Source organism: Adelges cooleyi, unplaced genomic scaffold (genome assembly GCF_023614345.1).
Source record: "Adelges cooleyi isolate 19-005CV unplaced genomic scaffold, UGA_ACOO_1.1 ACOO_flye_CR_arks_rails_tigmint_CR_PRNA_23, whole genome shotgun sequence".
Classification (NCBI taxonomy): Eukaryota; Metazoa; Arthropoda; class Insecta; order Hemiptera; family Adelgidae; genus Adelges; species Adelges cooleyi.
Window position 1 is genome coordinate 14994274 of NW_026095893.1, and position 21317 is coordinate 15015590.

A 21317-nucleotide genomic window follows, 5' to 3' on the forward strand; every position below is an offset into this window, starting at 1 on the left:
TACTTATTTTTAACACTAAATACTGAATTACCATTTGTTTTAAGTTCACTTCTTATATTTTTAATAAAGTATAAACTAATACATATTTTTATTGTTTTAATATAATATATATTAAAACAAAGCTATAAATCAAATTAAAAACATAGTATTTATCACTTTTTGTAAGTTAATAGTTTTTACATCAACAATCAAACAGGTGTTATAAGTATCAACCGTTATTTAAAAAAAAAAAAATTACGTAAATTGTAGTTAATTATTTCAAAACAATTATTCAAAGCTATCATATACATATTATTTATCGTTATTATTAAACATAGGACTAAGGTACCCACGTGGAGGAATATTTACACTCAATTTAGTAGTAAGTACATTTGATATTTTAAGCATGTAAGACTTAAAATAATTACTAACTAAGCAACACCACCTTATTTTACGTTAGTGACGTTATCATTTCTGGCCGTGTCTGTTATAGATATAACATTTTGTTTAAGTTGTCTTTCAAGGATTTAAGAATAATTTTGTTTGGGTTTTAATTATAATAACTAAAAAACATATTATTATTTACATTTTTGTTTGATTACGTTTTATTCGTCGTCTTAACTTATAAAAAACAAAATTTTAAGTTTATTTTTTTATTTTGTAACATTTTTTATCTAAATATTAACTTCCTTCATACTTATTACAAACCTAAAGACTTTTAAGTACGAAACCATTTAGTCTTTTAAAATTGAATTAACTAAATTTAAACACAATTTTAAATATTGTTTAGATTTGAATTGTGTTAAATGTTTTATATGACCAATTGATTTTTCTTTTGTAAAATTTCGTTTGCGTTTTGATTTTTATAACATTAAGTATTATAAAAACATAATGTAAAACGTTAAATATTAATACTTTTTATATTTTATTTGCAAACCTTAATATAATTCCAGTTTTTTTAACACTGAAAAAATCCTATCTTTAATCCATGATTTTTTTATAATTTTTATTTTAAAACGTAAATGGGATTTATACATTGAGTGTTTTTAAAATAGTTATATTTCTCCATGAAGTATTTTTATTTCTTGTTGTATTAATCATCATTAATTAAGCTATTTTATTTTAAGTGAATTTTGCTTATTTGAAAGTGGATGCTATAATTAAAAAAAGATGTTATAATCATTAGTTTGACCTTGACAAAATTATTTTATCCAGGCCTATTAATAGCGTGTTATCGTATAAAAGTGGTTTTGCAAATAGTTATTTTTTTTAAAAATGTGTTTACTAACTATTTTGTTGTTTAAACTCTTTGAAAGGCTTTATTTAGTAAAATACTAAAATATTACGAAAGTACTAAGTTAATTTATTAGTAATTACACGTTATAAACTTTACCCTGAAGAGCAATTAATTGTATTTATTGGATACAAGTGCATTAGAATAATCTACTTTTGTAACAACGCCATAGTTGTAAATAAAATAAAGACAAAATTAAAATACCTCTAACTCGATTTTCGTTAAATAATATTTTCTGGTAATGTAAAAATACTATGAATAATATTCGCTTGAACTCATATTTTGAGATTAAGATAATGGTACGACTGTTATTATCGTGGAATGCTAAACAATTCTCCAAAAAAAAAAACACAGCAATTCAAAAATTGGCTTGGACAATAATTATGTTTCAAGCATTCAAGTTTTCTTAAAAAAAGTATGTAAAATAGGATAAAACTTTGGTGAGAGAACTACTGTAAAAGCTGTAAGATGAATTCACTCTATCCGAATAAGTTCTACAGGAGTAAGGAAAACATTCTTAGATGTGCAAGGAACTGTTTTCATCAAATTATGTTGGATTTAAAATGATGTTAGTCATATACATAGCAGTAAACAATTTTAGGAGACTTTTTTTGGAGATAAGGTCAAGAAAGTGATTTACAACATTGTGAACTGCATGCGTCATTAAAAAAAATAAAAATATATATTCTAATAGCTTAATTTAACATTATTTAGTATGTGTTGGATTTGTTTTTTTATAAACATTTACAGTTTAGAAGAATTGATTTTTAATTTTAGGGTAGTTGATTATAATTACAATTGTATGGTAATCGATATTTTAAAATTTATTTGATATCTTGTATAATATTATAGGTAAACGTGCAATATTACTATTACTGATTATCGCTAGCATTTCAGAACAATATTAAAGCAAGATCATAACAATTTTATAATTCAATTTATTATAAATTATATTCAATTTATTATAAAATAACTACTACAACACGCTTATAAAAAAAGGGACTTATTTTACATGGTGAAATAATTAAATATGAAAAACAATATACATCTGGGAGCTGAAACATAGTGTAGTAGTTATTGCCTAAAACTCTATTTTTTCGCAATCAAAATTAAAATCGTATAGAATAACTATGTAATTTAAATTTATTTTGAATAATTATATATATTATCAAAATATTCGGTTGTAACTTGTTATGCTAATAATAGTACATCTACCGCGGTTTTTTTATGAGGACTAATATTATTTAATATTTAAAAATAATAATTATTGCTTATTTTTATAATATTGAGGACCAATACATAATACTGGTTTTGAAATGCCATTTTTCACATAGAGTCTGATTGATTAATATATATATTTTTTTAATTAAATTATAAAATAATAACTATTAGATTACAGTTGTCGGTTGTCATAAAATATTAATGATTTGTCTTCATTCAATTGTATTAAAGTATGTGTACTTAATAATGGATTACGCTTGGAGTGTACAATCTTAATTTAACTTTATACCACTCAACGTAACGACAATTACGTCTCTCATTCACAAAGCAATAAGCAGAAAATATTGATGATCGTTAAAAATAAAATCTTAACAAATTATATAACATTTTTCTTCTTATGAACATCAATGCACTCCATGCTGGCAGAGTATTTTTTTATTATTGCGTTATTATACGACCTTGATGTTCATAAGTTTACTTCCTTGGCCCTATTTCAAGGATAGTTAGTGTCGAGGATAACAGAGATACGTATTTAATTAACTGCCGTTAGATTTACTGCAATTAGACCAAATGCAATAAGGCTGATAAAGTCATAAAATATTGTGTATTTACATAGAGATGGTTCAATTCAGTGTTAGCTGAGTCTAGACAGAATATCAACAAACGTTATTGGGGCCTCAGGGTTATTTGCAATTTGGTTCTGTAATGGTAGGTATCGGCTATTTGTTTTTCTTTAACCCTCGTGGAAAGTTACCAAACAGTAGTTTTGCTTTTTACTCAGCAAAATTTATTTGCAACTTAATAAATTCTCGAGCATTTATTTAAAAAAAAAAACACATTATCTTTTTAACATTTTGAATTCGATACATGAAAAACATATTTTTCAAAAGAGCTCACAACGACCTTTTAATGAATCCGCCATCGTCAAAGATCCTAGACCGTCACTGAAATGGTATATTACTTGTATTTTTGTAGAAGAAATAAATTAAATTCAAGTTATGTAATTAAAACAATCACATTATTTTCATCTACCGATTAAGGCAAATATGTTTTGAACATGTTGTATTGTTGTGAAAACCATTGTCTTTTGAAATGAAGCGTAAAATATATTACCAACATGTGTCTGAATATACTATATAAAAGCCTATACAATGCATAAAATAACGGGTCGGGACTATAATAATATTTTTGTAATTATCTTTTTTAACAGAGAGTCCTTGAAAAAAGCTTAAACTACTATAATAGTTCATATAGTATTATAACGTTTTTATGATACCATAAAAAACTATCCAAGGTATACAGGGTGCACCAGAAACATAAAATGTCGCACCCTACGGATGTTAGTATATGGGCCCTGAGAACAAATATTTAAAAAAAATTTGTTTTATTAAAAACAAGGTTTTCCGTGTTTATTTGTAAAATATCCATAAAAAATAAACCATATCATTGAATTTCCGGAAAAATTCTCTTGTAAACAAAAATGGTCACTCGATTTTTTTAGTGATTTTTGTGAGAAATTTCCCATTTCAGTTCTTACTATAAAATCAGTCGTATTTTTCTGAGAAGATTAAGTAAGCACTAAAACAAAAACGTATAACCCCACGGAAATTCTGAAAAATGCCAATACCAATATGGCATCACACCAAAATTACAATTTTGGACATGGTAAGTAAAAAAAATGGCGGTGATGATGATCATTTTTGCAAAATATCGAATAACCCCTTTTTTTTGATAAAAACATGTTTCGTGAAATACTTTTGTATGGTTTATTTTTTATGGATATTTTACAAATAAACCCGGAAACACTACAGTACTAGTTTTAGGGCCTCTTATAGTACCATCCCGTGGAGTGTGAACTTTGTTTCTGGTACACACTGTATGCCTGTTTAGTTTTGTATATTTATACAAAAAAACATCACGTTCATAATATTTTGTATTGAAACATTCGTGTTGTAAAATTATTTGTTATTGTTATGATTGCAAATGCCTTGTGTTTATTATATTCATTATGTAGCCGACGCGTTGTTAATTTTGCACGATAGGCATTATAAGCATGCATTTTTTTTTCAAACAATTATTTTTATGTTTTCCCATACAATGCGTCAAAATTGTAAGTAGTAACGAGGCGAGGTGAGTATACATAGGTAAACGCGCTGCTAAAACATAATATTATCACCGAATGAGGCATTCGAACTCTGTAAGTACGGCGTACTTCAATAAAAATATTATTTGGTTGTGCAGTTTTTTTTATATTCATTTTATCATCCAGTGTTTTAGCTTCGATCCGGAGCTGAGAAGGTATTTTTATCCTTGTTTTCTCTTATGGTAATAAAATAATAATTGTAGACGTTTTGCACGATCCCAAAGTTCTACCCTGACTTAAAACGACCCGTAGTGGTGGTCGTTCGAGTGGATTAAGCAGAAAAAGAGATAATTTAAGTAAAATATTTAACTATTGGTCAGCAAACCATAACTAAATGATTCTGTCATCTTACGGGTATCGCTGAGTTAGGTTTATTGACGATCCCCATAGTTTAATAGAAACGTTATAAATTAAAAATGATTATACAAACAACTTTCAAACGTAAGCAAGTAAATTGCTGCCATATCGCGGATTGCCTCTCGACTGAGTATACCGAAAAGCAATATAAAATAATAGATATAAACATTAGACGTCAGAACCTAAGAGTGTACAGTTATTGTTTTGATCTGCATACAGTGAATGGCTAAATTCACTATTATAATAGTTTATGTAATTACTACCTAACGTTAGAGTTAGCCAAATTTGTTCCAGTTAACATAACATTAATAATATATTATAGATAAAATAATCAATATATGATTTTTGTCAAGTTATTTTCATGGTAAAAAGCTAAACAATTAAGTTTAAGAAACCTGGAACGAAGGCTGTTTATTATAAATATTAAATTAAGTAGTGAGAACCTTCAAAAAATGGTTAGATGACTTTTTGTTTAAAAATTCAATTCATACAATACAATTTTTGTTAAATCTATACCGCCATACAAATTATTCTTTTGTATTGTACAGAAATTAATTATATCTGGTAATTTAGAAATAAGCCGATTAGAATCGGCTTTAAAATATTTATAGTCTTAAAAGTGTTTGGTTCGCACTGATGAGGTATGAATTAATTTGAAATATATTTTTTACAGCATTTTGAAGGGATTTTTTGTTAAGTTTTCGATTCACTCGAACACGGCAACACGGTTGAAAACTCGCTTTTATTACACACAAAAAAATGATTTTTCACAAATTATTCATTTTGATTTTAATCACAGCTCGTAATGCTTATCAGTAAGTTCTATAAAAGTATTAAGTAATCCCAGACCACCAAATTATAATATTGCCATGTATTTATTATTGGATTTCAGGCGTGAACTACAAAATAACCGGGAATCATCAAATCAACTGAATACCCGACATTACATTACTAAGTCGTACTATTCCGGGCCTAGTAATAATAATTTATAATTTAAAAAAATCAATACCATATTAAGACTTCTAATTTTGATATTCTGATTAAATATTTCATTTGAATTCTAAAAAGTAAATTTTAACGATAATGTCCTTTTTTAGGCCACAACAATAACGACGTGGTTAAAGATCCAAACGATGATATTTTGGCGGATGCGGTGGAGCAATTGTGGAAAAGTGGGCTGATAAATTTAAGGACTAAAATAGCGTTCAACGGTAATCAAAATAATCAACGTGATAGCGATGAGTTTGCTATAACCACCATTTGTTACTCAAATGGAACTTGTAGAATACGCCAAGCTTCTTGTAGTTGCGATACGGTCAGTAGTTGGGATTAGCCAAGTAATTATTTACAACTTTGTACTCTACTATTTTCACAGTTGTATTTGAATATTTCTAGCAGGCCAAATCCCAAAAAGAATGTAACGATTTGAATTCTGGATTAAACAAAAAAAACGTAACTAATAAAACGGAAAATTCCCAAAGTAGTAAAAAAAATACCAGTAAAAATCCATCTAAAACTCAACCTACTAAAAAGCCAACACAGGCAGTAAAACCAGCTGGCGGTCTATCGAACTCTGATGTTATAAATTTCAGAAAGCAACTTCTAGACCAAACAAACGTGTACAGGAAACAACACAGAGTGAACAAATTGACAATTAACGAAAAAGTAACACAATAATGATACGTATGACTTTTTTTTAATGTATGATGCCATCTAGTTTAAGCGACGGGTTGAATATATTTAGCTAGAGTAAAAAAGGACTTCAGAAACATTACATATTTTTATCTCGTCAAAATGTCAAAAAAAATATTTGTTTGTATTTTTTTTTTTTGTATTAAAGGTATCCCAATAATCTGTATCTATTTATTCTTTTTTTTTATGCATTTTAGATGAATATTTATGCCCAGGATTGGGCAAATCATTTAGCAAAATCCTCAAAGCTGGTACATAGAAAGGAAGGAAAATATGGAGAAAATCTTTTTGCAAGCTCAAAAAAAGCAAACTTGGGAAAGGAAGCTGCTACTAGCTGGTATAATGAAATTTTAAATAATGGAGGTTATAATTTTAAAGCAGACGAAAAGACAATAGCGTCACATTGTGAGTAAACAAAAATGTATAGTTGTTTTAAAATTGAGATAACAAAGTTAAAGTAAAAATAACAAGGTTTAACAGTTTGTCTAATATCTATTGTGTAAATGTTTTTAAGTAAATATGGTTAAACATTGATCGGCTTATTTAAACAATATAACCATTTAGATATTTGATATTGTTACAATACCGATAATTTTAAACTTAATTTTTTCAGTTACAACGTATGGACATATGACACAATTACTTTGGAAAAATTCAAAAGAGATGGGTGTGGGTATTTCGAAGAGTCCTAAGGGCATGTATATTGTTGTGGCGAATTATAGCCCTCCAGGAAACGTACGAGGACTGTTCAAGGACAATGTTTTGCCCAAAGGGAAGCCTTAACCTTAGTGTACCTGATGCATAATGATATCATAAGCCTAAAAGTCATAATTTATTCAAAGCATATAGCAAATATTTATAATTGTATTTATATACTTCATATAAAATATTTTTACATGTATTTATCAATTGATAATTAAATATTATAAAATTGTTATATAAATGTATAGAGTATATATAGAAGTATATATAGAGAGCCAGTTGTCTTATCGAAGTATTGAAATTTATTAATTTTAATCATTATACTTTGTAAGTTTATCAATCTCAACTACAAGAATTACTCAAAAGTGAGAGAGAAACTTCCATCCGCATCTGAGGATTTTGATTTGTTAAGCTTACGCACGGCTATACAATTTTTCAACTTTAAAGTTTTATAGGTTTATCCATAACAAATTAAAACAAGTCTAATTTTATATTATGTTATCCTACTTACATACATATTTCTTAAGTGCATATTATATTCGTGAAGTCAACTGCATATTTTACATTTCCTATTGCACAAGCAGTGTCCTACTGCATCTTAAAATAAATCCTGGTGTACACTGTGATCATTTGGAGACCTGTCATTATTATCAATATCATGGTGGTTTTGTAATTCTAGTGTTTACTTTCGATAACCTGTCGGATTCATTTCCGTAAGATAAACTTCCATGGCACTTAATTAAACAAAAAAATGTAGTGCTAATGTTAATCAGTTTTTTTTTTTTTTAATTTATTTATTTTTATTAATGATTAAAAATTTTTAACGACGTTGATTGTATTTAATTATTAAAAGGTTATGAGACCATTATAACCCCTATTTATTAAGGAGTTCGGTGTAGGCAGTTTTTTTTTTATAAAATCTCAATTTAAAGCATCAACAGTAATCTGTATATATGTTATTTCAATAGTTAGGATTTGATACTGAAAAGTTGATTATAGAAATTTTAAATCGACATTTTCAAATAAAAAAATTTTCTTTGAACTTTCTTAAATCATATTAAAATAAACTGACTAAGCGTTGGTAAGAACAATTGAAAAGTAGATGATGTAACCAAAACTTCCTATTTTATTTTTTACTTTTTCCACGTATTAATTGATTGTAAAGATTTGCTACACATGCTAACTCTTCGATTTCCATCTTGAAGCACTTCTAGAAGCATAAATGGTGGATACAATTTATATTTATGCAGCAAAGATTAATTTTTATTTTTTTGATAAAAAAAAAATTGTGTCATATTATGTTAATAGTTGAAAAATATTTTTTTTACCGTATTAGCCATAGATTTTGCAATTATACCGCAGATGTTTTAAAATATAAATTTTTCAAAAATAAGTTTAATAAAATGTTTATGATAGATTTTAGAACTTTAGGATATTAGGAATGGATAACTAAATAAATATCATATAAAATAGTATATTATTCGTGATTAGCATATACATTTTAGAAAACAACATTGTTGCAAAAACGATGTAATTAGTGGTCTGATAGAAAATACATTGTTGTAAATATTATTTTATTGAAAAACCATTTGTTTAAATATAGTACATAATACACTTCATTCGCATTTTGTTTTTACTAAGACTACATTATATTCTGATGTATTCATAATTAGTTCAGTTGGTGTACGTATCAGCTCATAATATGAAAATTATAAAATACTACTTACCTATAATAGTTTTGCTGAATAAATAATAATAATAATAATAATTGTATGGATTGTATAGTTATATTATACTAGGATTAATATATTATACTAATATTATATTGTTATTTTTTTTTATTAGGTTTAGTTTTCAGTTTAATTTTAAACCTGCAAATGTAATGAAAATATGGTTTAGGCTATTTTGTAATATTTTTACACTAATTATCCCATAAAAATATAAATTGTTTACAAAGTTCATAGTTATGTCGAAAATTAGTATTATTATTAGCAAGTGTCATTTATCTAAATGCATATGTAAAATGTATTGTTATATTTGATATAATAAGGATAATTAATGGAGTAGTTATTATGCTAAGTAGGTATTTATATTGAACTGCTATGTTTTTATTTACTGGTACATTTGAATAATCTAAAATTTGGTTACTTATATTCATATTTACTACATCGTTTAAACTGAAAATGACTAAGAACGTATTGTTCTTTTTGGTAATCTATGTGTTGTGTCATGTGATGGAGGCGTAAGTATATATTATGTTTATAATAGGGAATAATATTATAAAGAGGGAATATATTCCCTCTTACCAAGCTCTATTAAAAATTATAGTTTTCATTGATACATCGAGTTATTTTGTGCTTCATAAAGTAACATTAAAACGTTTATCGTTTTAGAATGAAGATCTTATATCAGTATTTCTTAAGGCTATAAAATATAAAACTATATATATATATATTAACTGTTTATTATATACCTTTCATTTTCGTTATTTTTCCACTTACGAGTTGTCTTTAATTTTGATTAGAACTTATTTTATTTTAATTCCTATAAGAGTGTGTAAATTTTGTAACTCAAATTTTATATAATTGTCCTTAAAAGATTATTGTGAGACTCCGTTGACAATTAGTTATCATATTTTTTATTAAATAAGATTACCTAAAATAGATATTGTTGTTTTAGGTACGTTTATAACACGGAGGGCTTAAACGGATTTAATGGACATGTAAATCGCAGATATTATGGTCGAATTAATCCATATTTTAGACCAATGATGAAGAGTAATACGATTAAAGTATATTATGTGTTTATACAGTATTAAAATAAACTTTCGATGCGTTATCCTGTACAGGAAGCCAGGAATTTCCTTTCCATCAAGAATCATTAGAAAATACAATACAAAACCACATGCATCATATGAACAAAGTTATGGACAGTGTGTTCCAAAGTTTGGACAAAATAAGACCGCCGCAGTTGCACCATGCCATTGGTAATGGTAAATATAATGGTATTGGTGCGGTAAAAATCATAATGACTTGCTGTAGAAACGGTTCTTGTGTTACCGTCCACGGCCCCACTTCATTAGATTGTAATAAAGTAAGCCTTTGAAATAAACAATCATTTTTGTAATAAGTTTTAAAACAACATTTTGTAACGTTCTGTTTTATCTGTTGAAAAAGTTACTCAAAAATAACGCACAACAGAGTATTGATAATGATCCGGAAAAAGAACAAGATTTAGTTGACGGTCAGGAAAAAGAACAGGATTTGGTTGACGGTCAGGAAAAAGTAACTGATACAACACAATCGCAGGATATCAACAAGACGTCTGATGATGGTCAACAAGAATTCGATTCCATCCAAACGGCCGAAGCTGTAACCCAATAATAACCCAGCACTTAGTAGCCAACCAAGAAAATGATATTAATTATTTTTAACCATTATTTTATAATCTATATTTATGGGGTTTAAAAGTACATTCATAAACAATTTGTGTTTAGTGATGTAGTCGGGTCTGGTATATGTAAAAAATGTAATTCATATTCACATTTTTTTGCCATAGAAAATAACCACTAATTTGTATAGAAATAATTAAAATGTCGTACACATTTTTATAATAAATAACAACCTTTATTCAAGCTTTTATTTATAACTTATATTTTTTTGATTGACGTTATTAAATACATTAATAAAAAAACCATGCAATTTTAATTCGGTAGATACTTTATAACGTATTTAAAAACATTTCATCTAAGTATTTATATTTATTTATGCGAAAACTAAGTATGAATTAATTGTTTATACAACATGTATATTTAAAAAGCGCTATAGATAAAAGTTGTACGTAATTTATTAAAATCTCTCAAGAAAATTAATATAAGTAACGTGTATTTAAAAATGTTCTTTAATAGCTGATAAGATGAGTGAGATAAAAAAATAGTTTTCAAACATGAAAATAATAAACAGCTTGGACAGATTATGTACTATTACATGAATCTCATAAGGTGTCCTCAAAAAGCTATTTTTTAAAACGGAAAAAAAAAATAAAAACCAACTCATCTTACTTTTTTAAATGCACTAACAGATATGTTTCTTATTATTAGAACCGTATTAAATAAACTCATAAAGTTAAATTCTTGAAATGCTAAACCAGCAATGATGGTATTTTGTTTCTACAGTGATTATATTTGTTGTAAATGTAAATATTCTAATATCTAGTTTTCATTATCAAAATGTAATACTATTTAGTTGTTTTTCTGTGGTAGGTTTCGTCGAAAATATCAAACAACATCCTAAGTTAAAGAACGATTTAAAGAAGACATATGAATAAATCCATAGCAATTTTTCTTTTAGGTGTACAATTTGCTGTAGTAATTGGCCTAAATGACATTTTTCGAGGAAAGCTTCATAGATTTGCTGTTAAAAATAAAACAAATATAGAACAATTTAATTTGTATGTTGAAAACGAAGAAGAGGTGTATGATACGCAACAAAGTGTAAGCAAATGCTATTAAAGTCAACTATATAAATGATAAACTCATTATTAACATGACTTGCAGAACGATGCTACCAAAGGCTGTGCAGCGGCCGCTTTGATAAGGCACAACTTTTATAGACAAATACACGAAGTACCGCCATTAGTATTAAGTGAAAAGGTATGAATTTATTTCGTAGTGAACGTTTATAAAAATAATTTTTAATTTATTAATTTTTAAGGTTTCCCTGTGGGTGGGGGACAGCCGCGGTAGTCCATGCCTGTCGTAAGAGCTAACAGCTTACTGTTGGTAAATTATCATTATAATATAATATTGTAAATATTGTTTTACATACTTTTAGCTTTTTTTTTGTAAATTTTTCAATAATAAAACTGGTTTGAGTATAATTTCAATACAAACCGTATTTTTAAGTACTAAATTCGAATAGAATTCGACAACGTACTATATTTTACGTTTACTATCGTAAAATGTTAATAAGTTATTAGGTATGTCTGAGAATTTTCATCCCTCCCAGATCTACATCTAAATTAAAAAATTGTATTCCTGTTATAAGCTCTAACCACAATAGTTATTAACCATAAGGGCATTTAAAAGTTGCAACCAGGGTTTTATGTTCGCATACTTATATTTTGCAATAAAAAATTACGCATTATTGCACCATTATGAAAAAAATTAAATTTCGATATTTAAATAAAAATGAATTAAACTATTTTGTGTACAAATTTCGTTATTAGGTTTTATCATATTAATATTTTTCCAAGATATAATTTTTTTTCATGAGATACCTAACAAATCTTTCTATCTCTTTTTAACGATATCGACCCTCGGACCTCTCTCTCTTTCTCTCTCTAATATCAGTCCATTTCTTTATAAGTCTATGCTCTGAATACGCGTTCCATATTTTGAATTCAGTGACGTGCGCTTGAGAAAGGCAGGGTAGGCACATAATCTTATGTTTAATTTTTTATGTTTATGGTTAAATTTTGAAAAACCTCAAACATAAACCTCAAACCTAACCACAATGTGTACGAAACCGGCATAAATATATTGTTTTAATTAGCTATACAGGGTAATCAATTCAACGTAAAACACAGTTACATTTCTCTGATAATAGTTAAAAAACTAAATTTTTAATCTTGGGTACTTTTTAGTTGCCTGTCTATTTTAAATACCTATAATATTAACAAAAGCCTTCTAAAAATAATTACTTTTTGATAGCCATTTTAAACAACAACTTTTTGATTTATTTACGTTTAAAAATTTAGATAATCGAAAAAGTCTGATGGGGGTAGTGTGTATGTATAATAATTTAATATTACGTCGTATGTACATCTTACATAGCACTTTAAAGTAATAATATAGTATTAAATAAAGTTTTTTTTAAATTAAAATACTAGTAATTTGTAATAATGTTAAACTATCTTTTTGTAAGGGGTAAACTTTTGAAAGATCAACACAATGATATTTCAACGAGTAGCAACTCTATCGATCCGTAATTGTATGCGATTTGTACTTTGATGGGTCTGATGTAAAAAAAGTTCTCCTTTCAAAATTAAGAAAAATACTCAAAAAATGTCCAGTTTCAACTTGAAATTTCGGCACTTAGTATATTCACCATTTTTTGTTATGGAACTTTAGCAATGGTGGTTATAGAAGAAAAGTAATGATCACATAAAATAGTTGACTAAATATTAGAGCATGCGGTCACTTATTATTTTGATTTCTCACTTGTATAGTTGTATGCCATATATTTTTTTTATCCAATAATTTTGCTGATTTGATAATTTTTAGATTGTCCTTTAAGGGTTTTTTTATTGGCGACATTTATTTCCCTTCAAAGAGTACGAGTATAACAACTCTATTAATGATCGCTTGATTAAATATTTCATAATGCATATTTTAAACAATGTTTATAATTTGTTTTTGAATTATCATAGCTCAACGAATATAGTAAACGTAGGGCGGATAGTTTGGCTAATGAAAACACAATATATCATCACGTGCCTAACTATACATATGGCGAAAATGTTCTTTATTTTCGATCATTAGAAGGCATACATGACCTCAGTTTTGTCGCAGTAGAAGAGTGGTACGAAGGAATTGAGTATTTTGATTTTAACTGGGAAGAAGGAGTTATGTCGGCAGCTTCCAGAGCCCGTAAGATAAAAAAATATGTTGACTTGCTTTTTTCATTTTCTACTTTTGACTACACTCACACGAACAAATTGTGTAAAAACACACAATTGTAAAAACCCATTCTTCCTCAGCCCGGCATCAATGCAAAAAAGCTAGTGGTGATTGATAAAATATCAATGAATCGTATGAAATATATTATTTTATCAAAATTGTAGCTAATTATAAGTTTTTTACTGGAACCTAAATTGAAAAGATGTTTTATATCGACAATGATCAATATATCAGAAAATATTTCCGGTTGGTGTTTTTTCAAAACGAAAAAAATCGAGAAATATGAATTTTTAACATCAAATTTATCATACTTCTAATCTTTAACTATAACACGATAATATGCCTCACTATATTCCCATATAGTGCGACCAAATTGTTTTCTCATTGTGCCTGCAGCTCAGTACTTTAAATACCTAAAATATTGTTTTTATTTAAACGGTCTATTAGTTCAGAACGTTATTATACTCCTAACTCGATGTATCAGATATAATAAACATTATGATGTATGCTATTTGCTTAGGTTTTATATTTTTCTACAATTGCAGTGTTTATTCCTAAATCTATAGCTTGCAAAGTAAGGAAATTCTTCACAATCCTAGTATTTTGTATTCAACATTTTTTTTTGTTCTGAACTCTAATTATTAAAAATAAATATGTAGATTAGGTACAAACGTTTTATTATTTTATTTTTTGTTAGATATATTTAAGTTTCAATATGTCACAAATAAATTATTTAATCCCAAATAAAAGTGATGTCAGTCCATCTAATGAAATGTTTATGTAATGGCCACCTTTAATATGTGTTTGGCAAGAATATTATAATAAGTTACCAAAGCAAACCGAAATTTAGCCAATTGCCAAAACCATGTATCATAAGCAGTTTAATTATGTTTTATAAATTATAATATGAATAACGTTTTAATTTTAACAATTATAAATCAGCGTTTTCGGGTATTTAGATGAGTTCACTCAGTTGATTTGGAAAGATACTAAAGAGTTGGGAGCAGGAGCAGCAAAGAGTGAAAACGGCGGTGTGTTTCTCGTGTGCTTATACGACCCACCAGGAAATATAATAGGCCAGTTTATGAAGAATGTTAATCCCCCGACTGAAAGGTAACAGGTCAAGTCTGAACAATTTTATAAGCTCATTCATTTTGCAATTGGTATAATTATATTATACACAATTATTGTTATATAATGTTTTTATAATTTTAGAATGATCCGAAACAAAGCAGACGCAGCTGATTATTCGAAATTGATTTTATTAATTACATTTTATTATACATTACAATGAAGGTAACATGTTGTTCATAATTACAGTACAATATACTAATAAGGCTTTCGAGTTGTTTTCATAAAAAAGATACGGGATAGGGATTTACGTAAATTCTCCATATTGTGTTATATTATCATTAATTATTTGTTTTAAACATTTGTTACCACAGTTGAATAATGACAAAATCATAACTACATCACAAAATAATATTATACATCACACCATTTTAAATTATCGTTATATATACACCTCAGACGTGAAAATTCCCATTTCATGAGAGGGACATTGTTTTGCTTATTTCATAAATTGGGCACATGTTCGAAAAATAACTATAATACAATATTAAACAAATAGATATTGATCTTACTTTTAAAATAAACACAATTTTAATGTCTTTGTTTCAAGTTGTCCCTAAGCAAAATAAAAGAATAAATACTTTATCTAGATGTCGAATGTGTGAGAGTTATTAAAAACCAAATTATAGAATATTTTTTTTAAGATTTATTTTTTATTACTTTTTTCTATTATGCTTTATCAAATATCACTGATATTTCATTGAACAAGACAGGTTAAAATAAAACATAATAAAAAAAAAAATTGCAATTCACGTCTAGGGTGTAATACATATATCTTATACAATACGAAAGCCAATGTTTATTAGGTAAATTTCATGTGGCACGTGTTGATATCAAAAATAAGATTTAAAACTGTAGCTTTTTTATTTTATTAAAAAAAAATTAAAGGGGGTGTCCAAATTGAAATTCTACTAAACCCAAAATTAGAACCATACTTATAATATATACCTATTATATTGTGTTAATTTTTTTTTTTTACTTATCCCCCTAGTCGATAGTGGCCTATTCAAATAAGACATTACTAAAATTTTAGATTCTTAGCTTAACTCTAAATACTTCCTCATGAAAGTTTTTTTGCATTTGATTAACATGGAAAATTAAAACTTGTATTAAATTCTTACTTGAAAACTTATCAAATTTTTTACAATAGCAAAATAGATTCTTAAAGCTAAAATATGACATTCAAAAATAACTTTTTAAAATTTTACGATAAAATTTTTATTTTTTATTAAGTTACAGACCATTGAAACTGAAAACTAAAAAACTTGCTAGAAACAATTGTATCACGGGATATCAAAGGAAATGTTTTCAAATATCAGATAGCTTTATAAACTTTTTTTCAAATCGAAAAGTTTTCTAGTTAGAATTTTTTTAGTAAAAAGTTGAAATTTCCAACCATAAAAATAGTTGGTAAAGAAGTACTAGAGTTAAGGTTGGGATCTGCAATAATTGCAGATCCCACCTTAACCTATTTTAGGGATCTCGTATTTGACTAGGCTACTATCTATTGAAAGGCTAAGCTGTATAAAAAACAAAAAAAAACAGTATAATATATATATATATTATATTAAGGGTGTAACGTATAATATTATTAATACTAAATAAATATTAATATGATATTATAAACTATGATTAACAGCTATTGAGTTAATTTTAAGAAAATAACACTATATAATTTATTCTTATCTTACAAAGTTGTTAACACAACATTGGTTTGATCTTAACGTACATATTAAATTATTTAATAACATCCCATTATACAAAACATTATCATAGTACATCTATACACATCATAATAGTTTATACATAGGAACTAAATAATTGTATACGGATTTTGAACGACGCGACGGATCGATAACTAAAACGAACCACTAAGTTTTAATCGTTTTAAGTCTTCGCATACAGGCTTGTTACAATAAATGCACGATACCAATTGACATTTTTGAAACAATTCTTTTGGAAATTCATACCGTACGCTTAAAAGAATGGTCCCATACCCCTTGTGTTCATTTATACGGCAAAAGAACGTGCACGTTTACAAAAGATAATTATTACTTTACAATTTATTATCACTATATTAGATTACTTATTATAGAGTTTTTTGAGGCGTCAACGAAATTATAATATTTAATACACAATAATATTACTATACATGAATTAATTATTGATAATATTTCATTATATGTAGTAACAATATATATAATATCTATATTAAGTACTACTATTTTAAAGCGCGTTAATAAGAAAATAGGTACATATTTTTTTCTAAAAAAATTATTAATGGTATCAAAACATAACTATAAAGAGTAACACAGAAAAATAATAGTCTGACAAAACTATAATTTTTTTCACTAATAAACACATTAAATTATAAGTCATGAGTTTAAAGTCATTTTTATTACCAGAAGTTATTATTAAAACAATAGTAAACCAGTAATGGAGGTTATCATGTGTAGTTTTATAAAACAATCGTGGATATCTATAGACATTTTCAAATAATATGTACTGTATGCTATTATCCAGATACACAAGCTACCTACACAGTAATCCTATATCGATACTAATTAATAGTACTTCGTACTTAAAATGTGTTGAGTTAAATGACAAATTATAAGGTTATGTTAGTATTTATTTTCTTTTTTTTGACAATTTGATAATTACCACTTCACTTGTAGATTACCATCACTTGTATTATAATTATTTACAACCAATAGTGAAGGTATTTAGCACAAATAAATAGCTTGTTTTGCGTTGAACTGAACAGAGACAATATATGTATCTACGGTATAGGCTATTATAATATTTATGCTATTAAACATTATTTAAATTGCTCGGAAAATCAAAATCACTAGCCATACTATAATTAACTGTACAAAATTTTAATAAGAGGACGTGATAATTTTATCTTAAATTATTTGGCTTATCACGAATATAAGACGTTATAGGATCGTTATATATAGTCAATGCATGTATTATTTAGTTAATTTCGAATATTTTTTTAAAATTTAATGTTTGAATATTATTTTGGTTTTTTACAATTGATGTTTGAAAAAAAAATATTATCATTATTTTGTTGTTTATTCGATTAATTCGTTTAAACGCCTGAAACAAAATAATTAAAAACTATCATTACATAATTTTATTTAGTGGACGCCACAGTGCCACGCCTTTCTAATTTTAGGAGTAAATTACAAGCTGTCTTATTTTTTTGTAGCAATTGTTAAGTTTTGTCATTTATTAAAACATTTAGAAAACAATATTTTTCTCATGGTTTCGTTTTGTATCCTTAAAAGCTTAATTTTTATTCGTTTTTGAGATTTAGTTTTCTTTGTTTTTAAGTACTTCAATAATAAATAATTGTAACAAAAAAAGTTTCTGACATATGCCGAATATTTTTGTCCAAAAATAATAATAAAGAATATCAGTAGAAAGCTGTGTAAATAGACACTTTAATAGTCTTTTTTTAATTAAACGCCTATACCAAACCCCTTAGTAATCGAAAAAATATGGCACGTGTGGCGACCATTTAATTATTACATACTATTTCTCAATAGAAATCCTACATTTTTTAAACGAAATTTACTATTATTTTTTAAATTTTCTTTTGGCTTATTGTCGTTTCAATGTCATTAAATTCAATGATAGCCGTATATAACAATACAGATAACTGAAATGATATCGAACGTCCTTTTTTTTTTTTAAAAAAGAACCCTGTTTGTTGACATAACACGTCAAATCGTCGTGTACCACCCCCTTCTACCCTTTAGTCCTAATAACAGTATAACGTACTAGATAATTCGTAAGACTTATATTAATAGGTTTTCTAGAGAAAAAAATGAATAAATATAATTAAAATAGTAATGTAGTTTTTTTTTTCTTTTGGCACATAAGCAAAATATGTTGCGTGTTACATGTTTTTTTATTAGGACCGCTACTCTTTCTCGTACAAGCCAAATTAACGAAAAACAAGAAAGAATAACGGTGAACAGTTGATGATTAAAATTCTGATTTATTCAAATAGGTACCGCCAAATTCGAGAGGATTACCGTCAGTAATAATGATAATTTGTTTCAACTGGATATAGTGTCAGTTTATTTTTACACGTAGTAGTTTGTGTATGTACTATAAATAAGAAGTAAACGAGACAAAGCGAGAGACAGCGATACGATGTGGAAGCAAACGAACAGTAAAGAGAACGCGCAACGGCTTACAACCATTTGTTACGCGCGTTGTTGCTCTTCCGTTTACCCCACATCAGGTTATATCATACAATCGTACCCTGCAGATGTTCCTGAGATGAATGAGGAGACAGCACCGGTGACGGCGATGCCGGTTGATGGTGTACCGACGGCACGGACTGCAGCTGTTGCTGTGCTGGCAACGAAGAAGGGCCTCCGGTCACCACGCTGGTATTGCTAGACAAACCAGGGGATGATACTTCTTCCGGTGGCGTCACTTCCAGTCCTATGCTACCGTTGAGCGCTATCTTTATGGCGCTTCCGGACATCTCGCTCGGATGAAGCTACAATAGAAAAAAAAGAAAACATAAACGATAAACAATATATAAAACTACAACACAAACTAGCTAAAAATAATATGCATTACGTATTAGGTATATATATATATAGTAATTATAAAAACATGTGCTTAATTTGTACAAGGTACGTGTCAGAACGGTTTTTTGGACAGTAAGTACCTACTGTTGGTCTACACCTGGAAGTCGTATAGCACCTTAGACATACTACATCATCAGTAGCAGACTTATCGTAGGGTAGAAGCCGGGGTTCTTCAAGGTGCTGAGCTCATAGGATCATGTAATTTATCATATAACCCATAGGGGAATAATTTGTAAATATGTAAATGGATTTTTCTTTTTTTAATTACTTATTACATAAACACCTTATAATTCAAATATTTCAATTGAAATTAAAATTAAATATAAATTATTTAATTCAAAAACAACAAATCGAATAACTAATGACATTATTAACAGTATCTTTTCTTGTCCGACCCGTCTTCGGACCCTTGTTCCGCTACTAACTATTATACATTATTTTACATTAAATTAATTAATATTATATTATTATATAATATAATATATTATACAGCAATTTATTTAGGTATATATAAAATGGTAAAAATTAAACGACTAATATAACGGACGAATGACTATCAACAAGTATGCAATATACAATAACACATGATTGTTAAAATAATCGAATGGGTCCCTCTTAATATGTTGTAAGTAACAACTCTAAGGAAACGTAAAAAAATTTCTCTGGTGTTTTTTTCGGGTTTACCTATATGTCTCTCGTACATTTCATATTTGCGTTGTGTTCTATATCATTTTTTCTGTATAACTTTTGTTACGTTTGCTTTTAAGTTGAAAACCCCTCTTCGTCTAAATTGTTAGTTGCAACGTTTTTAGATAGGAACCCATCAAAGCTATCGTGAGTGACTAACTTATTTTCAATTTTTTATGCAATACACAACATGTTTGTTTTGCAAAATTTATCGATTGTGTATGAGCGTGTTCTTTTCGAAAGGTAAAATCACCGTTTTTGGTGTACTACTGAATTGAGCTGACATTGTATGTCCTCGAGGGTAATTTTCAGCATTAAGAAAGTAATCATATGGCTAACCACTGCGCCGCTAAGTCAGGTTTTGTTGCATTTCATACTTTTTGTAACTTCTAAATTGTTGGTGAATTCGATTGACTTGACTTTCCTTAATTCTAGCTTTACAAGTTTTTTTTTTTTGGTTTATGGATTTACTAATACGGTTATTTATTATTAGGTATACCCCAGATGTCCTGTAGCGTCAAATCAGAATTCAGGAAATCTTGGGTGTACGATATAGCTTATTTTTTAATCTCAAGTTATTAAAAATAGAGTTTGTACACAAAATAATGTTGTTTGTATATCATTTAATAATGGCCAAATAAAAAGGCTAAACAATTATAATTTAAAATCATGAGAGAAAATATTCTTAAAATGATATATATATATATATATATATAGCACATATATATACATATATATATAACACGATTTTTAAGATTTGGTCGAAAATACGTCTAACAGGATGGCCACCAAGTGGGCGGTATTTGAATAAAACCA

The 21317-nt window shown here is 27.4% G+C and overlaps 4 protein-coding genes across 22 annotated transcripts in view; 3 read left to right on the forward strand and 1 right to left on the reverse strand.

Moving 5' to 3' along the window:
• Positions 1-100: 100 nt before the first annotated feature.
• On the forward strand, positions 101-8104 carry LOC126835888 (uncharacterized). Of its 8 annotated transcripts, none has more exons than XM_050568748.1 (8): positions 101-161; positions 318-361; positions 5668-5809; positions 5887-5969; positions 6092-6309; positions 6390-6659; positions 6884-7091; positions 7300-8104. In XM_050568748.1, exons 3-8 carry the CDS (start codon positions 5754-5756, stop codon positions 7467-7469), a joined length of 1005 nt encoding a protein of 334 aa, XP_050424705.1. In that variant the 5' UTR covers positions 101-161; positions 318-361; positions 5668-5753; the 3' UTR covers positions 7470-8104. The 8 variants fall into 8 exon arrangements, with proteins under 8 accessions (XP_050424705.1, XP_050424702.1, XP_050424707.1 ...); XM_050568746.1 differs by lacking the exons at positions 101-161; positions 318-361 and adding exons at positions 4601-4691; positions 4764-4792; XM_050568749.1 differs by lacking the exons at positions 101-161; positions 318-361 and adding exons at positions 4636-4691; positions 4764-4819.
• Positions 8105-9487: 1383 nt separating this feature from the next.
• On the forward strand, positions 9488-11029 carry LOC126835890 (uncharacterized). Its single transcript, XM_050568752.1, has 4 exons — positions 9488-9630; positions 10068-10165; positions 10237-10481; positions 10565-11029. Exons 1-4 carry the CDS (start codon positions 9572-9574, stop codon positions 10769-10771), a joined length of 609 nt encoding a protein of 202 aa, XP_050424709.1. The 5' UTR covers positions 9488-9571; the 3' UTR covers positions 10772-11029.
• Positions 11030-11706: 677 nt separating this feature from the next.
• On the forward strand, positions 11707-15184 carry LOC126835913 (Golgi-associated plant pathogenesis-related protein 1-like). Its single transcript, XM_050568788.1, has 4 exons — positions 11707-11880; positions 11944-12039; positions 13818-14037; positions 15027-15184. Exons 1-4 carry the CDS (start codon positions 11707-11709, stop codon positions 15182-15184), a joined length of 648 nt encoding a protein of 215 aa, XP_050424745.1.
• A 185-nt stretch (positions 15185-15369) lies between these two features.
• LOC126835212 (potassium channel subfamily T member 2) overlaps positions 15370-21317 on the reverse strand; it is a 163029-nt gene continuing 157081 nt past the window's right edge. For all 12 annotated transcript variants that reach the window (XM_050567610.1, XM_050567611.1, XM_050567615.1 and 9 more), the window contains one exon: positions 15370-19720. In XM_050567610.1, coding sequence (XP_050423567.1) covers positions 19463-19720 — 258 coding nt within the window. In that variant the 3' untranslated portion in view covers positions 15370-19462. The remainder of the gene's footprint in view (positions 19721-21317) is intronic.

Coding starts and splice junctions, on each gene's coding strand:
- LOC126835888 (XM_050568748.1), top strand. CDS start 5,754: ATGATTTTTCACAAATTATTCATTTTGATTTTAATCACAGCTCGTAAT. Junction 6,660..6,883: donor AATTGACAATTAACGAAAAA/GTAACACAATAA, acceptor TATGCATTTTAG/ATGAATATTTATGCCCAGGA. Junction 7,092..7,299: donor AAAGACAATAGCGTCACATT/GTGAGTAAACAA, acceptor TAATTTTTTCAG/TTACAACGTATGGACATATG.
- LOC126835890 (XM_050568752.1), top strand. CDS start 9,572: ATGACTAAGAACGTATTGTTCTTTTTGGTAATCTATGTGTTGTGTCAT. Junction 9,631..10,067: donor TTGTGTCATGTGATGGAGGC/GTAAGTATATAT, acceptor TTGTTGTTTTAG/GTACGTTTATAACACGGAGG. Junction 10,166..10,236: donor TTTTAGACCAATGATGAAGA/GTAATACGATTA, acceptor TATCCTGTACAG/GAAGCCAGGAATTTCCTTTC.
- LOC126835913 (XM_050568788.1), top strand. CDS start 11,707: ATGAATAAATCCATAGCAATTTTTCTTTTAGGTGTACAATTTGCTGTA. Junction 11,881..11,943: donor TGTATGATACGCAACAAAGT/GTAAGCAAATGC, acceptor CATGACTTGCAG/AACGATGCTACCAAAGGCTG. Junction 14,038..15,026: donor GTCGGCAGCTTCCAGAGCCC/GTAAGATAAAAA, acceptor TCGGGTATTTAG/ATGAGTTCACTCAGTTGATT.